The 22,264-nt window shown below is 36.6% G+C and overlaps 2 protein-coding genes across 2 annotated transcripts; both read right to left on the bottom strand.

Annotated features, from left to right (window-relative positions):
• Positions 1-3,645: 3,645 nt before the first annotated feature.
• LOC113675248 (uncharacterized) lies at positions 3,646-6,919 on the bottom strand. Its single transcript, XM_027191794.2, has 3 exons — positions 6,744-6,919; positions 5,109-5,998; positions 3,646-3,782 (listed from the first exon to the last, which is right to left on the bottom strand). Exons 1-3 carry the CDS (start codon positions 6,888-6,890, stop codon positions 3,776-3,778), a joined length of 1,044 nt encoding a protein of 347 aa, XP_027047595.2. The 5' UTR covers positions 6,891-6,919; the 3' UTR covers positions 3,646-3,775.
• A 630-nt stretch (positions 6,920-7,549) lies between these two features.
• LOC113675223 (N(6)-adenosine-methyltransferase subunit METTL3) lies at positions 7,550-22,261 on the bottom strand. Its single transcript, XM_089200061.1, has 22 exons — positions 22,011-22,261; positions 21,003-21,193; positions 19,508-19,581; positions 19,092-19,158; positions 18,589-18,622; positions 17,753-17,789; positions 17,347-17,422; positions 15,989-16,024; positions 15,569-15,622; positions 14,356-14,475; positions 14,240-14,276; positions 14,073-14,128; positions 13,365-13,445; positions 12,905-12,961; positions 12,029-12,121; positions 11,506-11,600; positions 11,171-11,209; positions 10,292-10,400; positions 10,150-10,215; positions 9,711-9,786; positions 8,649-8,685; positions 7,550-8,244 (listed from the first exon to the last, which is right to left on the bottom strand). The coding sequence occupies exons 1-22, from the start codon at positions 22,129-22,131 to the stop codon at positions 8,127-8,129; spliced, it is 1,674 nt and encodes a 557-aa protein (XP_089056187.1). The 5' UTR covers positions 22,132-22,261; the 3' UTR covers positions 7,550-8,126.
• Between the last annotated feature and the right edge of the window lie 3 nt (positions 22,262-22,264).

Genomic DNA, 22,264 nt, shown 5'->3' with positions numbered 1-22,264 from the left:
TAAAGGGTCGTTGATTACAGTCACAGATGATTTAATTAAAGAGGTCAACAGCCTGATGTACCGTTTTAATTGGAAAGATAATGATAAAATTAACGCGCCGCTCTTATCAATGATACGAGGATGGAGAGCTTAAGATGTTGGATATTCAGTCGATGATCCTCGCACAGAGGGTGGTGGTATTAAAAAGATTTACAAATAAAGATTATAACAGCTCTTGGAAAATATCATTGAATTACTTCCTTTCTCAGGTAGGGGGAGAATTTGTTCTTAAGTCTAATTTTGATACCAGACAGTTACCTATCTAACTTCCGACCTTTTATAAGGAGTGCCCGGACGCTTGGTCCATGTTAAGGCAACCTTCGATACTTTCGTATGAAGATGTAGGTCACCAGGTTATATGGAAAAATAAAAATAATACTGTCCAAAAGATCTCACTTTTCGAAAAACACTTGCTTTCTAAAGGAATTGTTACGATCGGTGATCTCATCTCTGACACTGGAATCTTCTTAAAGGATGTGAAGGTATTACATGCAAATTTATCTCCGATACCACATTTTAGGTTAATGAGCGTCGTAGACGCCATTCCTCGTGACTGGAGGCGTATTATTAGACAAAGCGCTCAACATCTCCCTTCTCATACCGATGACATAATTTATTTGAAATTAAAAAATTCTGATGTAATGCTAGCAAAAATCACGTCCAAATCACTTTATAACGCGTTTAAAAGCAAAAAGCATATCCCTCCAACTGCGCAAAAAAAGTTCGATGAAAAATTTCCACAGTTTCCGTTTGACTGGAAGAAAATATACTCCTCGCCTTTTACCGTCACAATTTAAACTTAAATTAGAGGATTCCAATATAAAGTATTAAATAATATAGTACTAACAAATGAAAGATTGTTTAAGTGGGGATTGTCGGATTCGCCTTTATGCACTTTTTGTAGAGTGGTTGAATCCTTCGAACATATATTTTTTTACTGCAATGTTACAAAGGCCTTCTGGGAAGTTTTCTATTCTTGGCTTGGTGAATGTCAATTTAACTTTCAAACATTTTCAATAATGGATATATTTTTTGGAGTTTTCAATGCAGAAGAGGACTTGATTATTCTAAATCATCTAATACTGACAGCTAAATTTTATATATACAAGTGTAAATTGAATTCTAAGAATCCCTCCATACGAGTTTATAAGGCCAAGATCGGGGAGATATAACAGGTAGAAATGAAGATAGCAGCAAAGCGGAATAAATTAGCAAAACATTTTCAGAAATGGGATAAGCTTTTGCCACATATCGGTTTATGTGATGGGTGTCATCCAAACAATGCAGAGTAGCAGAAGAAGTCAAATTTTATTGTAAAGCATACAATTTCGCTATATACTATTAGTAAGATACTGTAAGTAATTTACCGTAACATATTAAAAGTAGTGCAATTTGTCGTAAAATAACGAAAATGTAGAGTATTGTGTCGGTAGTGTAAGTAATCGAGAGTAAGTCATCTTCTGTAATCAAGTTTATTGTAAACTATACTTTGTTAGTAGTGTGTTCTCAGTAAATTATTGTAAGTGACGCATTGTAACTAAGTCCTGTAGTGTATTGTAAGTAGAGTAAAGTTTTGTAAAATGCAAAAAAAGAAGAAAGAAATCACAAAAAAAAAATCTTGTGCGGTAAACAAAATCCGAAACACTTTTCCGGCGGATTTTGTAACGTTTTTCACTGTATTAAACCCCTAGCCTTTGAGAGAAAAGGTACATGTTAATGCAGATATGGTTATTTATGTCTTACAGCACTAGCGGTTGTGCCTGTTTGTTAGGAGATATTTATGTATTGCTTTCCTTTATCTCCAAAGCATTTTCATCTTTAAGCAAGTTGTAACTTCTACATCTCTTTGTATGGCCTGCATAATTATCGAATCCTGTTTGTGTTTGCTTCCATTGAAAATACTGAAAGATAGTTTCGCAATCTGGAATCGGGATCTTTTGAGCTATATTCAGAATAAAAAAAAATAGTCCTTCTGATCTTTGAATGTAATTCCACTGCTGTGAAAACGGTGACATAAATTCTTCAATTATTGTTTCTTTGCAGGGTTTCTCAAAGGAAGCGGCAAGTGGGGTTGGCATGGATTCCCATAGAGAAATAAGAGTCAATTATAGCATCATGTATAAAATTCTTTATATCAAACCAAAAAAATTGCTCATTACATCACAAACCCACATCAACGAATTCTCTTTCTTTGACATATGTTTCGAATTCATGCAAAGGTTCAGACAGGTTAATGTCTTCTATGGGCTTAGCGCTGGCTCCCGAACTGGCTTCCCCACAATCTTTCAATTGATGAGAAAAAAGGTGCTTTTAGAGAATCGATAAAGCTTTAGTTATTTAATACTCGTAGGGTTTCCATGTCAATCAATTTAGTACTTACTCTGATGACCTCTAACTTTTGAAGAACTTCACTTCTCCTCGGTTTTTTGTCAGTGCGGTCGGCCACTTCCGAATCCTCGCCGTCTGCCGACTGTATGGGTCCCCTTTTTACTTCAGAATCATTTGCTTCCGGTAGGGCCTGAATCGTCGGTACAGCACTAGGAAGAAGTTGTTTTTGCATTTTAAGGCCCATTTCAACCATGTAGCTTTTCTCATCGCAATCGGGAGAAAAATGACTGCTACAAACAACAAAATGTTCGAACGGCACGACGAAATGGACTCCTTTTACTTGAACAAATTTAACCCTTTGTTGTTTCAAATTTGCTTTATTTGAAAATCTTTGCATTGTATGCCCAGTTTTGTTTGAATCAGTACAAAACTGGACGACACAACGCTTTACCGTTATGAAATAAATCGAATATATTGAAACAAACTATAAGTAAAAAATCTTGACGAGATCAGTAAACAACGGCTGTGGAGAAGACTTATACGTATCTCACGCGAGTGTGAAACAAAACTTTGGAGGTCACAGAAAAGATTAGAACATGGTTAACTTAGGAAAGATGTGGGTTAACGTGGTGGAACATGACTAACTTAGGGTAGATGTGGGTTGACGTGGTAGAACATGGCTAACTTAGGGTAGATGTGGGTTAAAGTGGCAGAACATGGCTAACTTAGGGTAGATGTGGGTTAACGTGGTAGAACATGGTTAACTTAGGGTAGATGTGGGTTAACGTGGTAGAACATGGTTAACTTAGGGTAGATGTGGGTGAACGAGGTAGAACATGGCTAACTTAAGGTAGATGTGGGTTAACGTGGTAGAACATGGCTAACTAGGACATATTGTAAGTTTTTTTGTGATATTTAGAATAATCAAGGTCTCGGTAAGAGTTTTGCTAAGAATTGCCGAGCGATGAAAAAAGTTTTTTTTCGAAGCTTCCGTGAAAGGTGAATACAGTTTGACAACCCTGGTCAAGACTTTTTCACGATGGTTCAAATTAAATTCAGTATTGCGAACACAGCGTTTTTTTTATAATTATGCAGAGAGCTATCGAGGGGTAATGTTCTAATAGGAAAGTGAAATTTCTTTGAACAAATGCACTGGCTTGTTCCTTTATTGACACTGATTACAAATCAATATGTGCATTCGCTTAAATGGAAAGAAGTAAAAAAAAAAATACAAATACAATCAAAAGAAATGCCGATCAAAAAAAAGATAGAGGAATGCAACTTTCGTTGTTAAGTATAACTGACAAAGTTCACGAGAACTGCATGACGAGTGAAGTGTTCTGTGCGAACTGAACTCTGAAGCGATATAAGCAGTCAAGTGATTTAAAAAAAGTTTTAACTTGTTTCTTCAAATCCTGAAAGAAATAAACAAATATATGTTTTATCTATATGATCATTTTGTTGCCACAAATATGAAATGATTCGATTTAGCGCCAGGTTTTACTTTTGTTACCACAAGGGAGGCAGCTTATTTGAAACAGGGCGCTTACTTCTTTACAATTTTTTGAGAAACATCAGAGTGTAAAACAAAGCTTTGATGTTTATTTGATTGATAATAAAAAAGACTGGAAAACGGACTTGTTGCCCATTGATGGATCCTTCCTTGCTAGAACGACTAGCCGAGCAATCGTTTGAAGGAACTGTGCACTCACGGCGACATAAAAATTGCGAAACTGAGTCGAAGACCACTTTTTCTATCGTGAGGCTTCAAGTGAGCAATAAAGGAGGATGAGCCACGGTGCATCTCAGTGTACAAGCACTCTGGCAGTGCTATTTCTGAAACAGAACAGGGGTGTTTATTGAAAAAGGGGCGCTTATTGGAATGAGGGTGATTAATTAATAGGGACGCTTTTTGGAACTGTCGCCTATTAACAACAACAGATTCGAGGGGAGCGATTGTAAGAGGAGGGGGGAGGGGGGAGGGGGGAGGGGGTACTTATTGAAAGGATGCCACTGAATTGAATCAGTACGGCATAACTATAGTCGGTTTTTCCCGAGAAATATTCAGCGTTTGGCGGGTGATCTGATCAAAACAAGCACATCAACACTGTTGGAGTCATAATCCCATCGAAAAAAAGAAAACAAGGAAATAAAAAGGAAGAAACGAGCAGGCTCCATTTTTTCCCATTAATCTTGAGCCAACACAAAAACAAAATAGTACTGAGAATAACGGTACCAGCCAATTTCACAGATTCTTAGGTCGGAACACCTCCTTTGAGGATGTATTTATGCCGACATTTCCGTGCAATTTTCATCTCGATCACATATACCTGATTCAGTTTTTCTTTCTGGACGTGTTTCAATTTTCTGTTGGTGTGGAGGTTGATGTCGGAGCTGATATCATGCGAGTTATCGACTGGAGATCTTATGAAACATCCACGAAGTTGACTACTTTATTGACAAATTCTTTTAATAACTTGATTCAACCGGTGCAGCAACAAACTGTGCAACTAGATGTTGTTTGTAAATATCGGAAAGATCAAGTCAAAGAAAAAAAGACAACGACTGTTAACTAACAACTGCTGGATGAGGTTGATCATGACAGCGAGAATTATCAAGACCGAGGGCAAATCTTTTGCGAGAGCTTTATTTCCCCTTTTTGAAGGACCGTGCTATAGAAGGAAAATTAACCGATTAACCTCTTATTCGGGGAATTCCCTCGTCAGGAAGTGGCAACTTACCGTGTTTTCCATTGAAACTTTGGAATCTTTACGCGAAGCTTTGATCTTTTCAGTGTTCCTTTCTGTACGATAACATTTTCATCTGCTTCTTTGAGCGATCCGTGTTCCAACTCCTCGAAAAGTAATTTTTGGCTAAAAGGACAGGACGGTTCCCTCTGTTTAGTTTTGCTGGACGAACTCAGTCTTAACTGACCCTTAGTGAAGCTGTCTGAGTTACTGTTACCACCAGAAGAGGACGCAGCTGAATCCTCTTGAGGCGTATGATCTTTATCAGCAGCTATCAAGAATTTATCAAAGACGTCCTTTATATTCTTGTGACTTTTGCTCTTTATGGGAGCTTTCTTAATCACTTCGAGCTTGCGCTGTAACTCTTCAGGGTCTATATTCATGGTTTCAGCTAGTTGGAGGAACTGCTTTTGTATTGGTATTAGCTCTCGCTCGATATTAGACAGATCTTGTTCCAACCTAAGATAATCTTCATAGAAGAACTTGAAATTATCTATCATGTTTGCTGTTTCCTGCACGGACTTATCTAAGCGATTCTGTAGCTGGGTTAATTCATGCCTGCTCTCGTAAAGCTCTCTTTGCAATGCTCTTTTTTCGTTTTCCAACTCCGCCACAACCCTCTCCTTCTCGTTTTGAAACTCAACTTTTTCTTTCTCAGCAGCATGTTTGACGTCTTTAAGTTTCAGATTTAGTCGTAGTTGCTCTTGCTCAAGTTGTCGCTTTAGATCGCTTATCCACTGTGACAGTTCTCCAATTTGCTTGTCTTTATCTGACAGACGCTCTAGTCTATTCTCGGCCAACAGTTCAGAGGTTTCTACTTTGTCGGCCAGACTCTTTTGTTTTTCGTAGAGAACTCTTACATGGATCCGTAAATTTACCAGCATCTGTTGAAGACAACGAAATTATACACTAATACATTCAAGGTGAGCTTTTTTTCTAATAGGATTGTGTTTCAAGGCATTTCACAATTCTTCGATTTCTGATAAACTGAAAACGAGAAAAAGAAAAAGGAATACTAATAAAAGATAAAAAAAGGTCTCCCAAAAGTGTACGAATCAAGATATGGGTCTTAACAAGTCTGTTAACTATCATTTTTTCTTTTCTACAAAATGCTTCATCATCCAAGGAAAGATTTCTTCTTCCGGTATCGCATTGGCTATAGGTTTAAATCCCGCACGGGCCTGAATTTTTTTCAGGCCTTATCTCAACTACTAATTCAGTAGTGTTCGTTACTGCGAGGATTGCTTCTATATTCGTTTCTTCAACCGGAGTGTACATATATGATTTTCATATATTTACAGTTATTATTTCTTCTTTTTTTTTTTCATAGTTTCGTATACAAATGCACATGCTCAACGAAGACGGTTTCCGTTTAAACCACGCTCTTCCGTTTCCGTCCCCTATTTCTTCTTCGACCGTATCCACCACTCCTGAAGCCATTTTAAAACTTGTCAAAATGAGTTTGGATGGGTACTAATGCGCATGCTCAACGACGACGGTTTCCCTTTAATGGTACTAATGCGTGTTATCTGGTCGTTATAAGTTGTCTTACTATGCTGGTACGTGGCAAAGTTCAGCTAATTTACTTGTAATGTGTCTCGATGACCCTGCTAATAGCGTAAGACTAACCTGCTGTATTTCTGTTTTTTCCGGTTCCTGTAGAGCTTGTTTTTCGTCAAGTAATACAGAGAGCCATTCTGGTTCCCCGGGATACCCATGTAAATATTGCAAAAACTTTCTCTCTCCATCGCTTTCTACAATTTGTAAGTCATCCATTTCAGTTGGATAACAAAGCAGAGAACATTCCACCATTGACGTCACAATATCTAGTAATTGCTAATGAACTAAGTGACACGCGCGGGACTGGGTTAGGTGATAAAGAATGTTGCGTTGAAACATAACCGTTGTAATCTTGCGTTCACAGTTTCAGGAATGGAACTCTAAAACGAGACAACCAATCTGATGTCAGATTTAAGGAGTATGATTTACTCACTAAGAGCACTGTCTCTTGAGGCTCTGGTCGATAAGCCATTGGTAGCGACAAAAATCCTGTGGTTAGGCAATTAAATTGTGCGGTTTCAAAATTGATGCAATTTAGTGTCGCGCTATGTTGAACTGAAATCATAATTATGATTTGCCGTCAACCATATTGTCTCTTTGACAATATTTACTCTACTCAATTTAATTCCCTTTGTAAAGCGATTGAAGCGCCTGCTGTATTGTGGGGTAGTGGCTGAGCCTGTAGCCTGATATTTGCTCGCGCAAACGAGCGAAAACCGAAGATTGTTAAGTAAATGTAACGACTTTTTTTCCCTTTCCACAAGCACGCTGATACACGCTTTTAATGTAGGTTAACAGTAGGCAAACATTTTTTACGAGCAAGGGTGAAATGTTGTAATATCTCTGCGGACGTATACTCGCAAAACTTAAAGGCATTTCTTTGCTTTAAGCCCCGTTTTATTTTCAAGGTCATCTGAGTAAAACGCACATTAATCTAAACACAAATAAACTATTTGTTTACAGATTATAGAACAACTACAAACGAATCAAATAATGCTGGTGCAGGAGCAGTCTAATCCACTCGCGCTGTTTGGCTTCCGTAACAGACTTCTTTCCCCCTCGGCTAAGCAGGAAAAGCGAAAGCTACTTTGGGGTCACGCTAAGTTAAACATCAAAGAGAACAAAGATTCAATTTTTCACGTGACTCCAACTAAGTTCACGCTTCTTCTGCATGGTTTAAAAGAGACAGAGAAAACTGTTTCACAGATTACACTCTGTTTTTTAGTTCCAAGTGGACAAATAGAAAACAGAACAGGTGTGTCACCCGATCCCGTTGGCCCAACTGATTCAATTGTAACTTTCTCGGGCGTCTTATCGTTGTCACAATGGGAAAGCGGCTCATCTGACTGAAACTTCTCTGCAGCTACTGAGGAGTACCATGTTTTACTTCACGAAGTTGCTGCGCAGATTTTGATTGGAACAGGCGTCTACGGTCAAGTACCTCGAGAGGAATCAGGCTTTAGTGGTGGGAGGTTTGAGTACGTTTCCGTCAGGATAGCGTTTTTTGAAGCGTGCTGTGACTTCAGGATCTAAAAGTCTAACACCGTCCAGTTGATTACCCAAGGTTATCCTGTGGAGAGGGAACGTATTACTTACACATCAAAAGCAAAACCTTTTTTTCACAAATACTGAAATCTCGACCAATTACAGTAATGGCAACACTTAAAAATTATGCACCAACACTGAAGTGAATAGTTGTTTTTAGCACATACCACATAGTTACCAAAAAATGGTTGGAAATAAAACTCTTGACGCGCGATTTTTTCTCACCGGCTGCTCGGAGGTGAGTACCAGTTGCTCTTCACTTCCGAACTAGCCAATCAGCGCGCGCGAAAAGCACTATTCACTCGTGTGGTATATACTAAGATTGATTAACCAATAAAGTCAATCAAACAACAAACACTTGGAGTTTTTAGCCTTCAACGGCAAAGGACACCAACGTTCATCTTTATAACAATTTCTACCATTTCTCACCAGTTTGGTTGAACGTTGTGCTGCCTTCCAAAGAGCTCTACAAGGAAAAAAATTGAGAAAGGGGCCGTGTGAGCATACGAATTTATCTCCGAGTGAGAGATCCCCGAGTGATTCCCGGGACGCAGGCTCGTGGAAATTCTGTTTAAACTTTCCACGCAAAAATAAACAAAGTTATCTTCTAACGTTTGTTTACATGCCATAAAAGAATGGAATTTAACTTCAGTAATGCGAGCAAAGATGGAGAACCGTTATTAAGGGCTTGTTTACATGGTAGTGGACCTTAGGTAGGTGAGGTAACCCGCTTAGTTGGGGTAACCCGCAAGTCCATATAATCTCCTCTTTTATCTTGATCACGTTTCCATGATAGGTGGGGTGACCCACCTAGCCGGGGTCGCATTTATGTTACAGAAATATCAAATGAGCAAAAAAATAGCGGAACACGAGTGTGTTAACCTTTGTTCATTTCCTAGCCATCCCATAGAGAGCTAAAACGTTAAAACACCATTTTTTTTACTTCCTCTTAGCAATAAAACCCCGACAGCAATTTAGTCATACTTTTACTTTAAACTCAACAGTACATTCACATGTTATGCCGAGGTGAAGACGTTGTACCGTTAGAAACGGTTAACGCATCTAACTATTGGCGGAAAACTTAGGAAAATAAATTAGTTTTTTTTCGGCAACGTTTTACCACACATCGCCGTAGTGACATCTTAAACTCCTTAACTACAAGTGCGATAACAACCTCGAGAAACTTCACCCCGGGATTCCGGGGTTGTAAGATTGTATGTAAACGCGGGCTATTTTTCGACCACAGTTAGGCAGGTTACCTCACCGACCTGGGGGCTCCCACATCCTTGTAGACAGGCCCTAAAATGCACAAATATCATTTGCATATACCCGGTTACCTTGATATCATTTTTATCTTCTTATTTGGTATACGTAGAACAGTGTGTTTATTATACGCAGCGAAGGTATTTCATGCGCGAGATGCGAGGGAAATCTTGATTCTTCTTGATGTTAAAATAAAACATTGATGATGAGAAGGCAAAAAATACCTACCTATCTTCCGCGTTCCGGGTGCTAACCGTTCAATCACTCCGTAGATTTCATCTGGTTTGTGACTTGTCTGTCTCACCTGCAAAATACATCCAACTGCCCTGTAAGCAATGTAAAAATAATGACAACTGTCTACAGAACGAAAATCGAATAATTCATCAAAAAATTGCACAATTTAAGTGAAGGAGACAATGAATTTTAACTATAAATTAAAATTGATTGTTGATTCATAGCGCACGGCTATACTTGTCTATTTTGTTCAGATTTTTCTGTCTCCTGGTTTATTTGTCTGTCTGGTTGTTTCAACCATCGCTAAGGTTTTTTTTTTTGTTACCAAAAGTAAATAGAATTGCAAAGGTTTTATATTTTTCAGAAGGTAAAGAAAATTAGATGCAAGGAGATAAAATCAGCCTTGCTTGGAAGAGTCAATAGGTGAACAAACCTCAGCAACAAGCACATCACAGTCCAAACCTCTGTTAAAGTTTTTACACTCTCCCTTCACGCCAACCTGAAGAACGACAATGCATTTGGTTATGACAAAGATGAAGATCAATTGAATGTAAATACAAAGATTTAAAAGTTACCAAACAGTGCTCTTTCCCGTGATTAAGCCAGTGCCCAGTTCTTCCCGTTCTAATCAGGCGCTGTAGCTGGTTTGTTTTCACCCAGATTAACTCGTCGCAGCCCGCATAACTATTGAATAAAATAAAACAACTTCAGTAACTTCTCTGTGAGGATTTTTAGCAATACAACCAAAGTAGCTATCCAAAAAACCAAAGCTACAAAAACAACTTTTACCAGGTGGTATGTGGAAGAAAACGCACAAAAATTTTGTAATAAACTGATAATGTTTTAGGATGGCTGAAAACACCCTGAGGGAGCCGTATTTTAAACTATATTCCCAACATTCTTCGTTACAAGTAACACTATGTTATAGAAGCAAACTTCATTGATAAAATAAATTGCACAAACCAAAATAAAGATTTAGATATATGAAAATTCACATATTTGCACTGCGGTGGAAAGATGAAATTAGAAGATCCTCGCAGCTAAGAACACTACTGAAACTAGTAGTTGTAAGTAGGACCTGAAAAAAATTTCAGGCCCACCGGTATCGCAGAGGTCATGGGTTCAAATCCCGTACGGGCCTGAAATTTTTTTCAGGTCCTACTTACAACTACTAGTTTCAGTAGTGTTCTTAGCTGCGAGGATCTTCTAATTTCAAACCAAAATAAGTTTTGCTACAGCTTAACCTCTGCTGCTCACTGAACACTGTTTTTAAGCCATGTATAAAAGAGCGGTGCTTCATTCCCATTGCAAAAACTCACTAATAACACTGAGTGTCGAGTTGATTCTCAAACTAAGCAAATTAGCCGGAGCAAAAAAAAAAATGGCTCAAAAACCGTAATTGGCCACCATCGTGTAGTGGACGTAAAAATGAGCTCATCCACTGAAATACTTACCCCCAAAGCTTTAAACATTCTCGACCAAGTTCCATCGCACTACAATACAACAACATAAAGTACTTGTTTGAGTCACAGTGTTATAAACCGCACTCCGATACACTTGGAAATTAGCGGAACTTTACTTTCGCCGACAAAACAAGAAACATTTGACTGTTTACAGCTGCCTTTTATCCATGGAGTAATTTTGCTAAAAAATTTTGGCGAATCTAAGCAAAAACGAACCACTAGTCACAAGACTTCCGCAATAGAAATTAGTTATGATAAAGTTCAGGGAAAATTTGTCTAACTTTTTTTTTTATAAAGTAACGAAGCAGTAAAAACTCCGTACTGACCGACCAGTCACCCAAAGGAATATGTATCCTTCGTCTTGAAGGGAGGGAACGTCTAGCTTGCGCATTTCCTCGTCTGACATAGTACCATACGGTAACTAGAAAAAGAACGAACTGTTACCCATCCGAGCCTTAAAAAGTCTCACTCATTTAAAACAAGAAACACGATCATCAATTCAGAAAAAGAAAATCCAAGGAATGGTATGTCCGATTTTGTTGGTGGTAACCCAACGTTTGCGATCATAGCGGACTGAATTGCCTCCTAGCAAATCTTTTGCCTTTTAAATTCACCCAGTAAATGCTTTACTACTCAACGGTCTGCATGGAAAGCAGGACATATGCGTGCGTGTCTTGGAACATACATGTGAATGCGTATGAGATGAAAAATGTCGTTTTATGTTTTTATGTCCAAGTCCAAATCACTGTAACTTGATATTTATACTCTTTCTTTAAAGTTACAGAGGTCACAGTGATTTCAAACGAGTGGATAACCAGAAAAAAAGGACAAATGAAATACGGCATGTACCTCCATGTGTATATCCCAAGGAGGATCGGCCATGACCACAGAGAATTTGCCCAGCACCGTCATATCAAAATACCTCATGTCACACTGAATCCACTAAAATGAAGACAACACACCACTAGTCTTGGAAAATTAGTGCAAGGAATTTGCAATTACGTAAACATCCTCGTATTCCAAAGAATGATTCAACCCATTTGATTTATTTATCATAAAACCAAGCTCCGCCTGGACAAGACCCAAGCTTAAACGTAATATAGCACGTGAAAGAAGGTATAGAGGCTACGGAAGCCATTTATTCAAACCCGGGCTTCGTCATCCACAAAACCTGTCATAAACGGGCCAACACGAATTAATGTCCCAGTTTTGCCTTCCCAAATTACATGTGACTAGAGCCTGCATTCAGTGGACACCTATACTAAGCATGCAAATCAACGGGATTTTTTATGTCGTGGGAAAACTTTGCAGTTTTAGAGCCAAATTCCGCTCAAGTAATTACTTGATTTACAGCGTACTAGACCAGATGTTTTGACAAGATGAACCAGTGACAAACTACTCAGCAAATGCGTCTACACCTTGTTACCAACCCTGTTTTCATTTCAGCACTTCATCCTGACAGATCATTGAAATAAATGATTTCACAAGTAGTCAATCATATATGTGATGAACGCTGTAACAGACTGGACAATTTACTAGAACCAGCATGGAAATGGGCACCCTGTGTTAAATAGACACTAGCAAGGGTTTCGTAGATGTTCGCCCCATCGGGGTTAAAAACAAGCCACATGAAAGAAAATGGGAGTAGATGATATTACCGTCCTGTTCTAAAGAATTCATTATATCTCACAATGCAGGTGACACAACAAAAGACATCCCTCTTACCTGAGGTGGATAGAGTATCACTCGGTTTTCTTCCTCTGCGGTTTTTGTTAAAGATGCCTCCAATTAAAAAAACAAAAAACCGAATCAACGAATTATTGGTTACAGAGCAAGGAAAAAAAAAGCACGAAAAAAGGTCATTTTGCCACTTATTCGATTCAATAGTTAATTTTTTAATAATAATTACATAGATCTCTATCGTTCACATTTTCACTCTTCAAAGGAAATTGTAATCAGATTCCATTGCAGGAAAGAAGAATCTACTAAACCCCCCCCCCCCCCCCCCAAACGGGTGGCTTTGTAACTCAGCAACAAACTATCTGAGAGGCACGAGTTCCAATCTTATCAAACCTGAATTTCTTCAGAATTCTTATCTGGAATTTCTTAATTTTAATTAGCGCTCACTTTAGATAATTGTTCAGTGATGTAAAAGCCAATGAACAAAGTGGTAAACCAAGCTTACCTTTTCTTCTTTTCTCTTGTCTTTTTCTTTCTCTTCCTTATTCAACTCAACATCACTGTAATCAACCTTGTAATGAACATACTGACAAAGACAAAAAAAGTTTCCTTTAAAAAAAGACAACAGGTTGAAATAGAAAAGCATGAAAGGGGCTTCAATCCCATTACCAAAAAATATATCTCTCTCTCCAAAGAGAAAAGGAAAGAACACAGACTTAGTGCATGAGACTCAAATTAAACCCTGCAGGCCTGCAAGATCACACGTGTTGTGTTCTTAGGAAAAAGACACACTTCTTTCTGTGCCTGCATCTCCCAAACAAAATTTAAAAGAGTTTTGAAATATTGTTAGAAAACCTTGTCAAATGGGAAATCTGTGATTGGTTATATCCCTTGCGTGTGTGTTGTGCTTTTGGGTAACTGACTAAAGTGATCTCATGAACCACACTCAAACCACTCATTCCAAAAAACAATTCCTCATTTGCCTGTGATGATGACTTCCACTCAGGTTGTTGACATGTCAGTCACTACTACTAATGAGTCCTTTTCAAGACAACAATCGCCTGGATAAACAGACTACATGATCAAATGATACTCCCAGGTTAAAGGCATTAACCCTTAAAGCAATTTATATTCAAATTTACTCCCCTCAAGCTTGACTTTTTTTAAAACTAAAATCTCAAAGTATTGCCAGTTATCCAGGAAAGACTCTCACCTTGCAAGTATCCATATGAAAACATGTATTGAGAAATGAGCAATCTCCAAGGGATTCTAAGTAAACAAAAGTTATGATTATTCAAACTCTTTCTCTTCCAACAATGTAACTTACACACAAAATAAATTTTCCAAAAAAAGTTTAGTCTTGATAACAAGTGAACTTACCATCTGTATGCTTCTGAATAATTTTTCGAAAATGAACCTAGTAATGAGAGATATTGGCATGTTGGTTAAAAGGCAAGAAGTAAGAAAACAAATGGCACACAACATTATAAGCTCACCTTCCTACAAGGTTGACCTCTGGGATTGTTCTTCCTGCAGTCTTCTCTTGTTCCATGATCGCAGAACTCATGCACAAATGCTCCCCCTTGAGACTTGAACTTTTCAACTGTAGATTGTTCCTGCAATATTCAAGAATTTACAACCGCTACTCACAACTAGATTAAAACGATCTAGGTAATTATTGCTTTCATCTCTCTCAGAAAGTTGCTAATGGAAAAGGAAAAAAGGATTTTCAAGGCTCTAAACCTATAATGAGTGGCAAAAGTAGATGGTATGCCTCACTTACTTAGTGGTCAACTATCCTACACTCAACATAATGAAGAAAAATCTTGTAATTCATCTCTAATAAGTTACTCTCCAGTCCCCCCTTCCCCCTAACAATTTTGTCTGATATGTGTGACCATTTTGTACCACCATGTAACATTGAAATGGGGGAGGGGGAGATAAATGAACATTATTTAAAAGGAAAAAATTCAAAATTATTAGAGCATACCAAAACTTTATCACTCATTGTATACTCAATGATTTGAGCAAAATAAATGTAATGAGCTCTTAAATAATTCAGATGTTAGGCCACAATTATGAAATACTATAGATTTTGTTTTTGGAACCCTTCAACAACTTAATTTTTATCAACTTTCATGGAAAGACAATTTGATGTTTTCTATACTTTGTTCAGATTTTTTTGGGTAACATATTTGTTAACAAAAGTTTTACTAGTTGTGCATTTTTGCATTTTGTGTCATGAAGTTTAAGCTATAAACATTTTTTCATAAATTATAAAAAACAAATTATTTCAAAATTTAAAAGAAAATGTTGCCAAGGTCACGACTGGTATACACTGTAGCTCACAACCATTCACAATGAAGTCTTCATATATGTTCATTGATTCTGTTGCTCACAGTATCCTCACTTTCTTGTGGTAAACTACAGAATATCCAACTTGACACTTTAATTTTCCTAGCTGACTGACTTTTCTAAAGATTTGTGTGCATAACAATAAAACACAAGTAGCTTTTAGGATGTTCCATGGTGAGCCAATTTTAAAGGTGCTACTTGACTGGTATACAAATGATGGATGCTCAATATTAATCAGGCACAATGAAAGGTGTGTTTTAATATTGTTTAAGAAGAGCAAGACATGACTCTTACCTACATCGTTTTCAAAGTTTTTTTTTTAAAGCAGATGACAGTCTGCCTCTCTTCCCTCACCTTATGTGAAGGTACATTCAGAAGATCCAAAATTTCTTCTCCAACTTTTTTACTCTACACAGAAAGACATATATTAAATCAAATTCAAAGGTATATGAAAAAAGTAGGAAATATCAAACATTGCCCACATATTTTCAATCTTTCAATTGTGTTTGCAAGATAACTTCAGTTAAAAATACAAAGACATAAAAAAAGCTACAAGTATTTCTAGGTTAATTGTTATGAATGATTTTTTCTTTTCCTGGTGCTGGAACCTGCTTGTAAATTATCCAAGTTTGATCCCCAGAAGGTTGGTCTCAATGCAGTAAAAACAAACAAAAAAAAAAACACACACACACACCACAAATTGTTATGTTATTTAACAGTCAACAAAAGTTACTTTGATTGAGTGAGACAAAGAGGCATATCATAATTTCTTACTTCCATCTCTTTCATGGTTGGCATTGATAGGAGACTCTAAAAATGGAAAAAAGGAGAAATATCAAATTGTTACAAGAAAATTGACCACCGAAAAACAAAGTAACCCTATTACACAAAACAACAATTCAAGGGGAACAAAGTGATATCCACAAAGATGAAAATAATGGGGGTCAGTATCAGGAATGTTTATATGGAAAGAGAGGTCATCTCCACCCAAGCGCTAGCTTCCTTTGGGACTTGTTATGGAATAAATGAGCAACTTTTTTCTATGCAAGTTGGTATACCTCTATGAGCAGTTCAAACCAATTATTGATTAATCCAAAAATTTATCACTTTTCAAATGAGTTTATAAGACTGCAACACAGGTCCACAAAAATGTGATGCTGACACAAGTTGATGTCAAAAACACTTTTTGTCTGCATGCAAGTAAATGAAACCTCTTTGTAATAGTGTAGTCTAATTGTCTGGATGGGTGTAGTCCAAAAAAGGACTGTTGCTCATAGCAGTAACTGATGTTTCAACAACCTGAGCAGAGGTCGTCATCATTGTCAAGTGAATAGTTGTTGTCAGTCAAATGTTTTAAGTCTGATTCATATAAACTGATTGGCCAGTTTTGCAGTAATGTTATTGTCTGTTACTGATGTGATAAAACTCAAGTGAGATAAGTTGGTTGAATGGTTGACTGCAGATTTAACCCTTTAACTCCTATGAGTGACCAAGACAGAATTTCTCCTTACAGTATTAACATAATATCAACCAGATAAGTGACGAAAATAAAGAAAAATATCAATTTGGGGATAATTAGTTGATCCAATACTAAATCCTCAGAACTAACATTATAAGAACTGTATGGTTGACAGTAGGGAGAATTACAAATTTGATATGGGAGTTTAAGGGTTAACAAACGAATAATACAAAATAAAAGGAACGGCTTGCATTTCTAAGACTCAAGCATTCATATGTAAGCTAGAGTAAAATATGAGAAGCTTACACTCGTAGACTCAATTCATGATTCAATAATTTGAAATCTGAATCTGTTAGCATAAATCAAAGTTTAAAAATTAATCTACTTTTCTGAATGGCCAATGGGTGGCAATTTCACTCCAAATTTTACCACATGTTTGGGAAATCTCTTGCAAATTAAATCTTGTTTCCTTATTGTATACCAAAATTTTTAGGTGGTGTTGTGATTCAATACAAAACGAGACAGCAAAAAAGAATTGAAACTAGGAATAATTGACACTCTAGACTCCCAAAACCATAGATGATACAGTATACTTACAGAGACTGATTCAAGGGACAGTTCATCATTAAAAGTTGATTTTACTGCCTTATTTAAACTAAAACACCAGTCTTACCTCAAGGTCATCAGCTGATTCAATTCTTGGTTTTGTTTGTGCAATGATTGGTGATGACACTGGATTGCTGGAATCACTGAGAAGAGAAGAGAAAACAGTCAGAGGAGTTGAATGTTTTTTCCTGCTTGGTTTTCCATAAACCAGCTATAAGTATGAAAGGGCTTGTGACAAAGTAATCATAATGATATAAAAAATCAAATAAAATATTCAAAGACATAAGTGATGAGATTAAAAAAAAAAAAAAAGCCAGCATCATGAAATCATTGCCTGTAATAAACAGAGAGTCACGCATACATGACATAAATCATAATTCATGCAGACAATGGTACTTGTATGTTAAAATTAACAAGTGGATATAAACAAATGAATATAATTTAAAGTTTGAGCAGGCATATCGTTGACTTACTTTTCTCTTTTCCTCTTCTTTGAATTTGATTTCTCTTCTACAGAGAAATGGAAAATCAGAAAATCAGCTTCCTTTATGATGTAAACTAACCAGCTCATGAATCAATATAAAATGCATTAATCAACCATAAGGAAAATAATTTTGTGTAGTATAATAAGGTTTTGGAAGTGCACTTCATCACCAATCAGTCCTCAGCACACAGAGTTTGCTGGTATGGACAAAAAGGTCATTATTACACATCTTTCATTAAATTGTTAAGGATACCAACAGAAATAGCAAAATGATTCACATGTCATTTGTAGTGAAAGAAAAATATATAGACTGATAAATAATGATAATTAAACTAAGTGGAGTGCAATTTGGTCTGAAATCATATGCATGATTTCAACATTAAATGAACAAGCAGCATGAGTTTGATCTGAAATCACAAGTATGATTTCAAACCAAAATTGCACAACACAAAGTGCAATTACCACTAAATTACATTTATTTGAAGTTGCAAAATTCAGTTGCCTAATACAATATTTTTTAAACTGTAAAAACATTTTATTGATCCAGTATATTGGACTAGTTTGTAAAAAGTTGCAAATTAAAGTTGTCTTTCATCTTCCTGCAATTTGATTGATTTCTTTAAACAAGCTTTGAAATTTGATTCATTGTTGTGTTTTAATAAAGCTGTCTCATCGGCTGAGAAAAAGATGCAATTTAGAGTATAAAATGGTTCAATTTGGGAATAAATCGCATTGTTGAGTGCCAATCAGATTGTAAGGATCACAAGTGATTTCAAAATGGATGTAATGAAGAGAAAAAAAACTTATACACTAGAAAAACAGTACCTTTGGTGGGAAAATTTCTACGAACAGCATCTATCTGGTAGGAAAACAAAAGAATTTTTCAAAAAACAAGATGTTAAACAAGAGAAAAAAAGGAATTAAAGAAAAGCAGATTACAGTATACAGATACCCATACATCACTCAGGTGAAGCGAAGTAAAATGCGATCTTGTGACAGTCATAGTGAGAAGTCAACCAAATCAAACAGAAAAAATGAAAAACCTGTGATGGAATGTTAACCCTGTACACCCTAACACCAGTATTTACATTCTCCATACTGTTCTCTATACATTTCCTAGGTGCTAGCAAGGAGAATTTATGCAACAATCAAGTGCTTCTTCAGTTGGTGATCATTTCTTTAATTCTCGTGATCTTAATGTTTAAACATGGGGTGATATTCTAGGGAGAAATTGCATGCTGGTCACTCTTAGGGGTTTTAAGGGCTAACATTTTCCCTTAATGGTGCAATTTATCAAATGGAACTGGCACAACCTCATTCCAAAATACCTTCAGATGGTTTGTAGTTGTAACTATTGTACAAGTGTTTCCATCAGGTGAAGTCCCATGTTTAATACTGAAGAAAAAAAAACAAAAACACACAGCTCAGCATTATCTTAAAATGTCAGAATTAAATGAAGAGTAACCATGATGTCAATCACAATCCACTGCTGACATCATTGTCATAACCAGCACTTTCAAACAATCTTGACTTTTAAATATTTCAGGAAGACCATACCTATTCCCCAATCACTGATCTGATTCAAGTGGTGTATAAGGATTCAAATACATGAGATTATGCACATGCCAAATGAGCTCTAAAAATTGTATACAGTCTAATTAACATGTAATTTTGAGACTAAGATTGGCTGAGGTATCAACAATAACAATGTCTTTTGTGAAGGAACTGAGGTAACAGCTTTAACCTTATAAAGTCCTGAACAGCAAACTTGTGAAGCAGGCTCTCTACTGCTGTGTGGGAAATACTGTTCTCATCCAGCTTTGTCACCAAATCAAAGGAAAACAAGAACAAATTTTCAGTGCTTGGCGAGTTTATATTAATTATAACGTACATTTACACATATATCTACACAAAAAGACAGTTTCCATTGCCTTATCATTTACAGGACATACTGTGGATCAAGTTTGTCACCAATGCCAGCTGATGCTGTTAATTACTTACAGCATCAGCTGGCATTGATGACAAACTTGATCCACAGTATGAAACTAAGAAAAGGTCAGTCCATTAATAACTTTTAATGAATGAAAGAAGCATGTCTTGATAGTTTTCCAGAAATTTCAATACAAGAATCTCTTTAATGAGTACAAAGGGAAAGAAAAATACTCTTTTTAATTACAAGGCATGTATCAGTAAGCTTTGTTTTTTTATTCTACAGCAAAAGACCAATTGTTTTTTTAATCTATGCAAATGACCAAACAGAATTCTGATTAAAGCCTATAACTATAAGAAAATGGAACAGAAAGAAAGTGAAATGCCACAAACAAAAATCTGTATGTTAATTGGTTTTCTTTTCAGTGGTGTGACATTAACCCTCTAACACCCAAGATTTGGCGAGAAATTCTCCTTACTGTCTGCCACACATGTGATGATAGTTTGGAGAATATGGAATTGGATCAACCAATAATCCCCTAATTGATATTTTTGTTACTCTCATCACTTGTCTGCTTGATATCATACTGATCATGTAAGAAGAAATTCTGTCTAGGTCACTAGAGGAACTTAAGGGGTTAATGGTAAATTGAGATCAGACAATGCTTTGCAAGGATTTCCTTATTACACCTGAGTTGTTAAAGTGTGCTGATGTTCTCAAGGTTTCAGGCAGTAGTGGAAAATTACTAAATAAATTATATACATAACAGTGAAAATGAATGTATCAACACAGCAAATGATAAAAAATAAATAAGCAAACAGGATTTGCTGATTTTTTCAAAAGACTCTAGGCCAACCCTGCAAATAATTTAACAATCTTAAAGGAGCTACATCTCAAGTTGGCCCTTTTTAGCTAATTATTAAAAAATTAATTGAAAAAAAGGTAATTACTTCCGGAAAATTGCCTTGCTTGTCTGACCAGATTTCAATTTTACCTTAATTCATTTTTTCATCATAAGATTAGAAAATTTACCCACTTGAGGGAAGAAGAAAAGTTAACCGAGGACATAGTTGAATTATAAAGAGCAGCCAGAGGTCAGTTGATCAAAGATTTAAGATAGGTTTACGGCAGAGGGATTGACAAGAAGGCAAAACAAAAATTTGTACATGTACACTTAAACAATCATGTAACCACTTTAACAACTATTTCAGCAAACTTTGGTAAATATAATTTAATGGTGCTTGACCAAATTTTAGAAGCACTTCAGTTGTGGAGAAGTCATACATGGTAAGACTAGTGAAATGCTTACCTCTGTGGAAAGAGAATTTGTCAGTTGAACAGAATCTATTGGAAAAGTTAAGGAAGGATCACACAGACACTCGAGAAGATTGTTTTCCAGCAAAGGATCCACTTTTAAAACTTTATCAGCCTGTTTATTTGCACTAGGAGACTGATCTGTTGGGATGGACTCTGTTCTATCTGGTTGAGGTGCATCAGTACCTAATAAACAATTAGTAAGCAGTTATTAAGGTGAAAATGTTAATTTTTAATTTAAGTTTACTGAAACAGCCCTTTTTCAAATCTTTCTGTTCTAACCAGCAATGTTTGCATATATAAGTACTTAGTATTGCAGAAATTCAGGATCTAAACTTTTCAAGTAATAATTTTTGTAATTACAAGAAAAATTGTTGCACAAGCATACTAAATTTCACACTTGTGACATTGGTTCATTTTCTAAACCCTGGAAGGAATTGACAGGTCATATATCTGAGTCAAGAAAGCAAACTTACAAGTACCCTTGATAAAATCTTTGAACAAATCAACAAAGGGTCTCAGTAATTCTAATCTAAACAAAACGTAGAATCCTGCTAAGTAGTTTTCTCTTGTGTCCAAATATACACTAGGCCATGAAACATAAATGAACAAGCAATCAAGGAGTCTTCTTGACAATAAGAGTACATGTTTAACTGGATCAGAGACAAAACTCCTGAGGAGGAGGGGGTGCAAATTAATTGGGGATCAAGTTTTCACAAAGTATTCATTTCAGTAAAGTGCACCTGCATCTCTTTAAAGCTCTGCTTTTAATATCCTCGTTCTTTCAATGTTTCTTCCTGTTTGTTTCCGGTGATTAAATCTGATTATGGTGCATGCTGGATAAATATAATAATAGTAGACCAATCCCTCCCCCCCCAACCCCTCTAATTTCCGTAGCTCTCCACTCTCGATAAATAAACACCCTCCTAACTTGAACCTTTCTCAGTTTCTCTCTGAGGTTCGAGTGTAAATCAAGAACTGACGTCTCAAGTCCTTACATCACCTGATGAATCATTGTCTTCCACACCTCTTCCTTGGCGATCCCTCATTCGCCGTTGAAGACGATCACGAAATCTTTCCTGACGGCGCTTGTGTTCTTGGATCTCGGTCCAAGTGTCGGACATTTTATCGTTTCACTGAAATGAAGGATACTGGAGGGAAAAGGATGTAAAGGGTATTCAGAGTAGTCAGTTGTTAGCCAGAGCCAGAGGAAAAAAAGATAATGCACGCGACCTTAGGAACCTGGCTATTAACATT

The sequence above is a fragment of the Pocillopora damicornis genome, chromosome 3, assembly GCF_964200805.1.
Source record: "Pocillopora damicornis chromosome 3, jaPocDami1.2, whole genome shotgun sequence".
Lineage (NCBI taxonomy): Eukaryota > Metazoa > Cnidaria > Anthozoa > Scleractinia > Pocilloporidae > Pocillopora > Pocillopora damicornis.
Note: the sequence above shows the minus strand (reverse complement) of the source record. Positions and strands in the feature narration are given on the sequence as shown.

Excerpts from the sequence above, each read along its gene's own strand:
- LOC113675248 (XM_027191794.2), bottom strand. The coding sequence starts at position 6,890 with ATGGATGACTTACAAATTGTAGAAAGCGATGGAGAGAGAAAGTTTTTG. Across the intron at positions 5,999-6,743 it reads AAAAAACAGAAATACAGCAG|ATGCTGGTAAATTTACGGAT; the intron begins GTTAGTCTTACG and ends TGTCTTCAACAG.
- LOC113675223 (XM_089200061.1), bottom strand. The coding sequence starts at position 22,131 with ATGTCCGACACTTGGACCGAGATCCAAGAACACAAGCGCCGTCAGGAA. Across the intron at positions 11,210-11,505 it reads TTCCTTTGGGTGACTGGTCG|TGCGATGGAACTTGGTCGAG; the intron begins GTCAGTACGGAG and ends GTTGTATTGTAG. Across the intron at positions 10,216-10,291 it reads ACGGGAAAGAGCACTGTTTG|GTTGGCGTGAAGGGAGAGTG; the intron begins GTAACTTTTAAA and ends GTCGTTCTTCAG.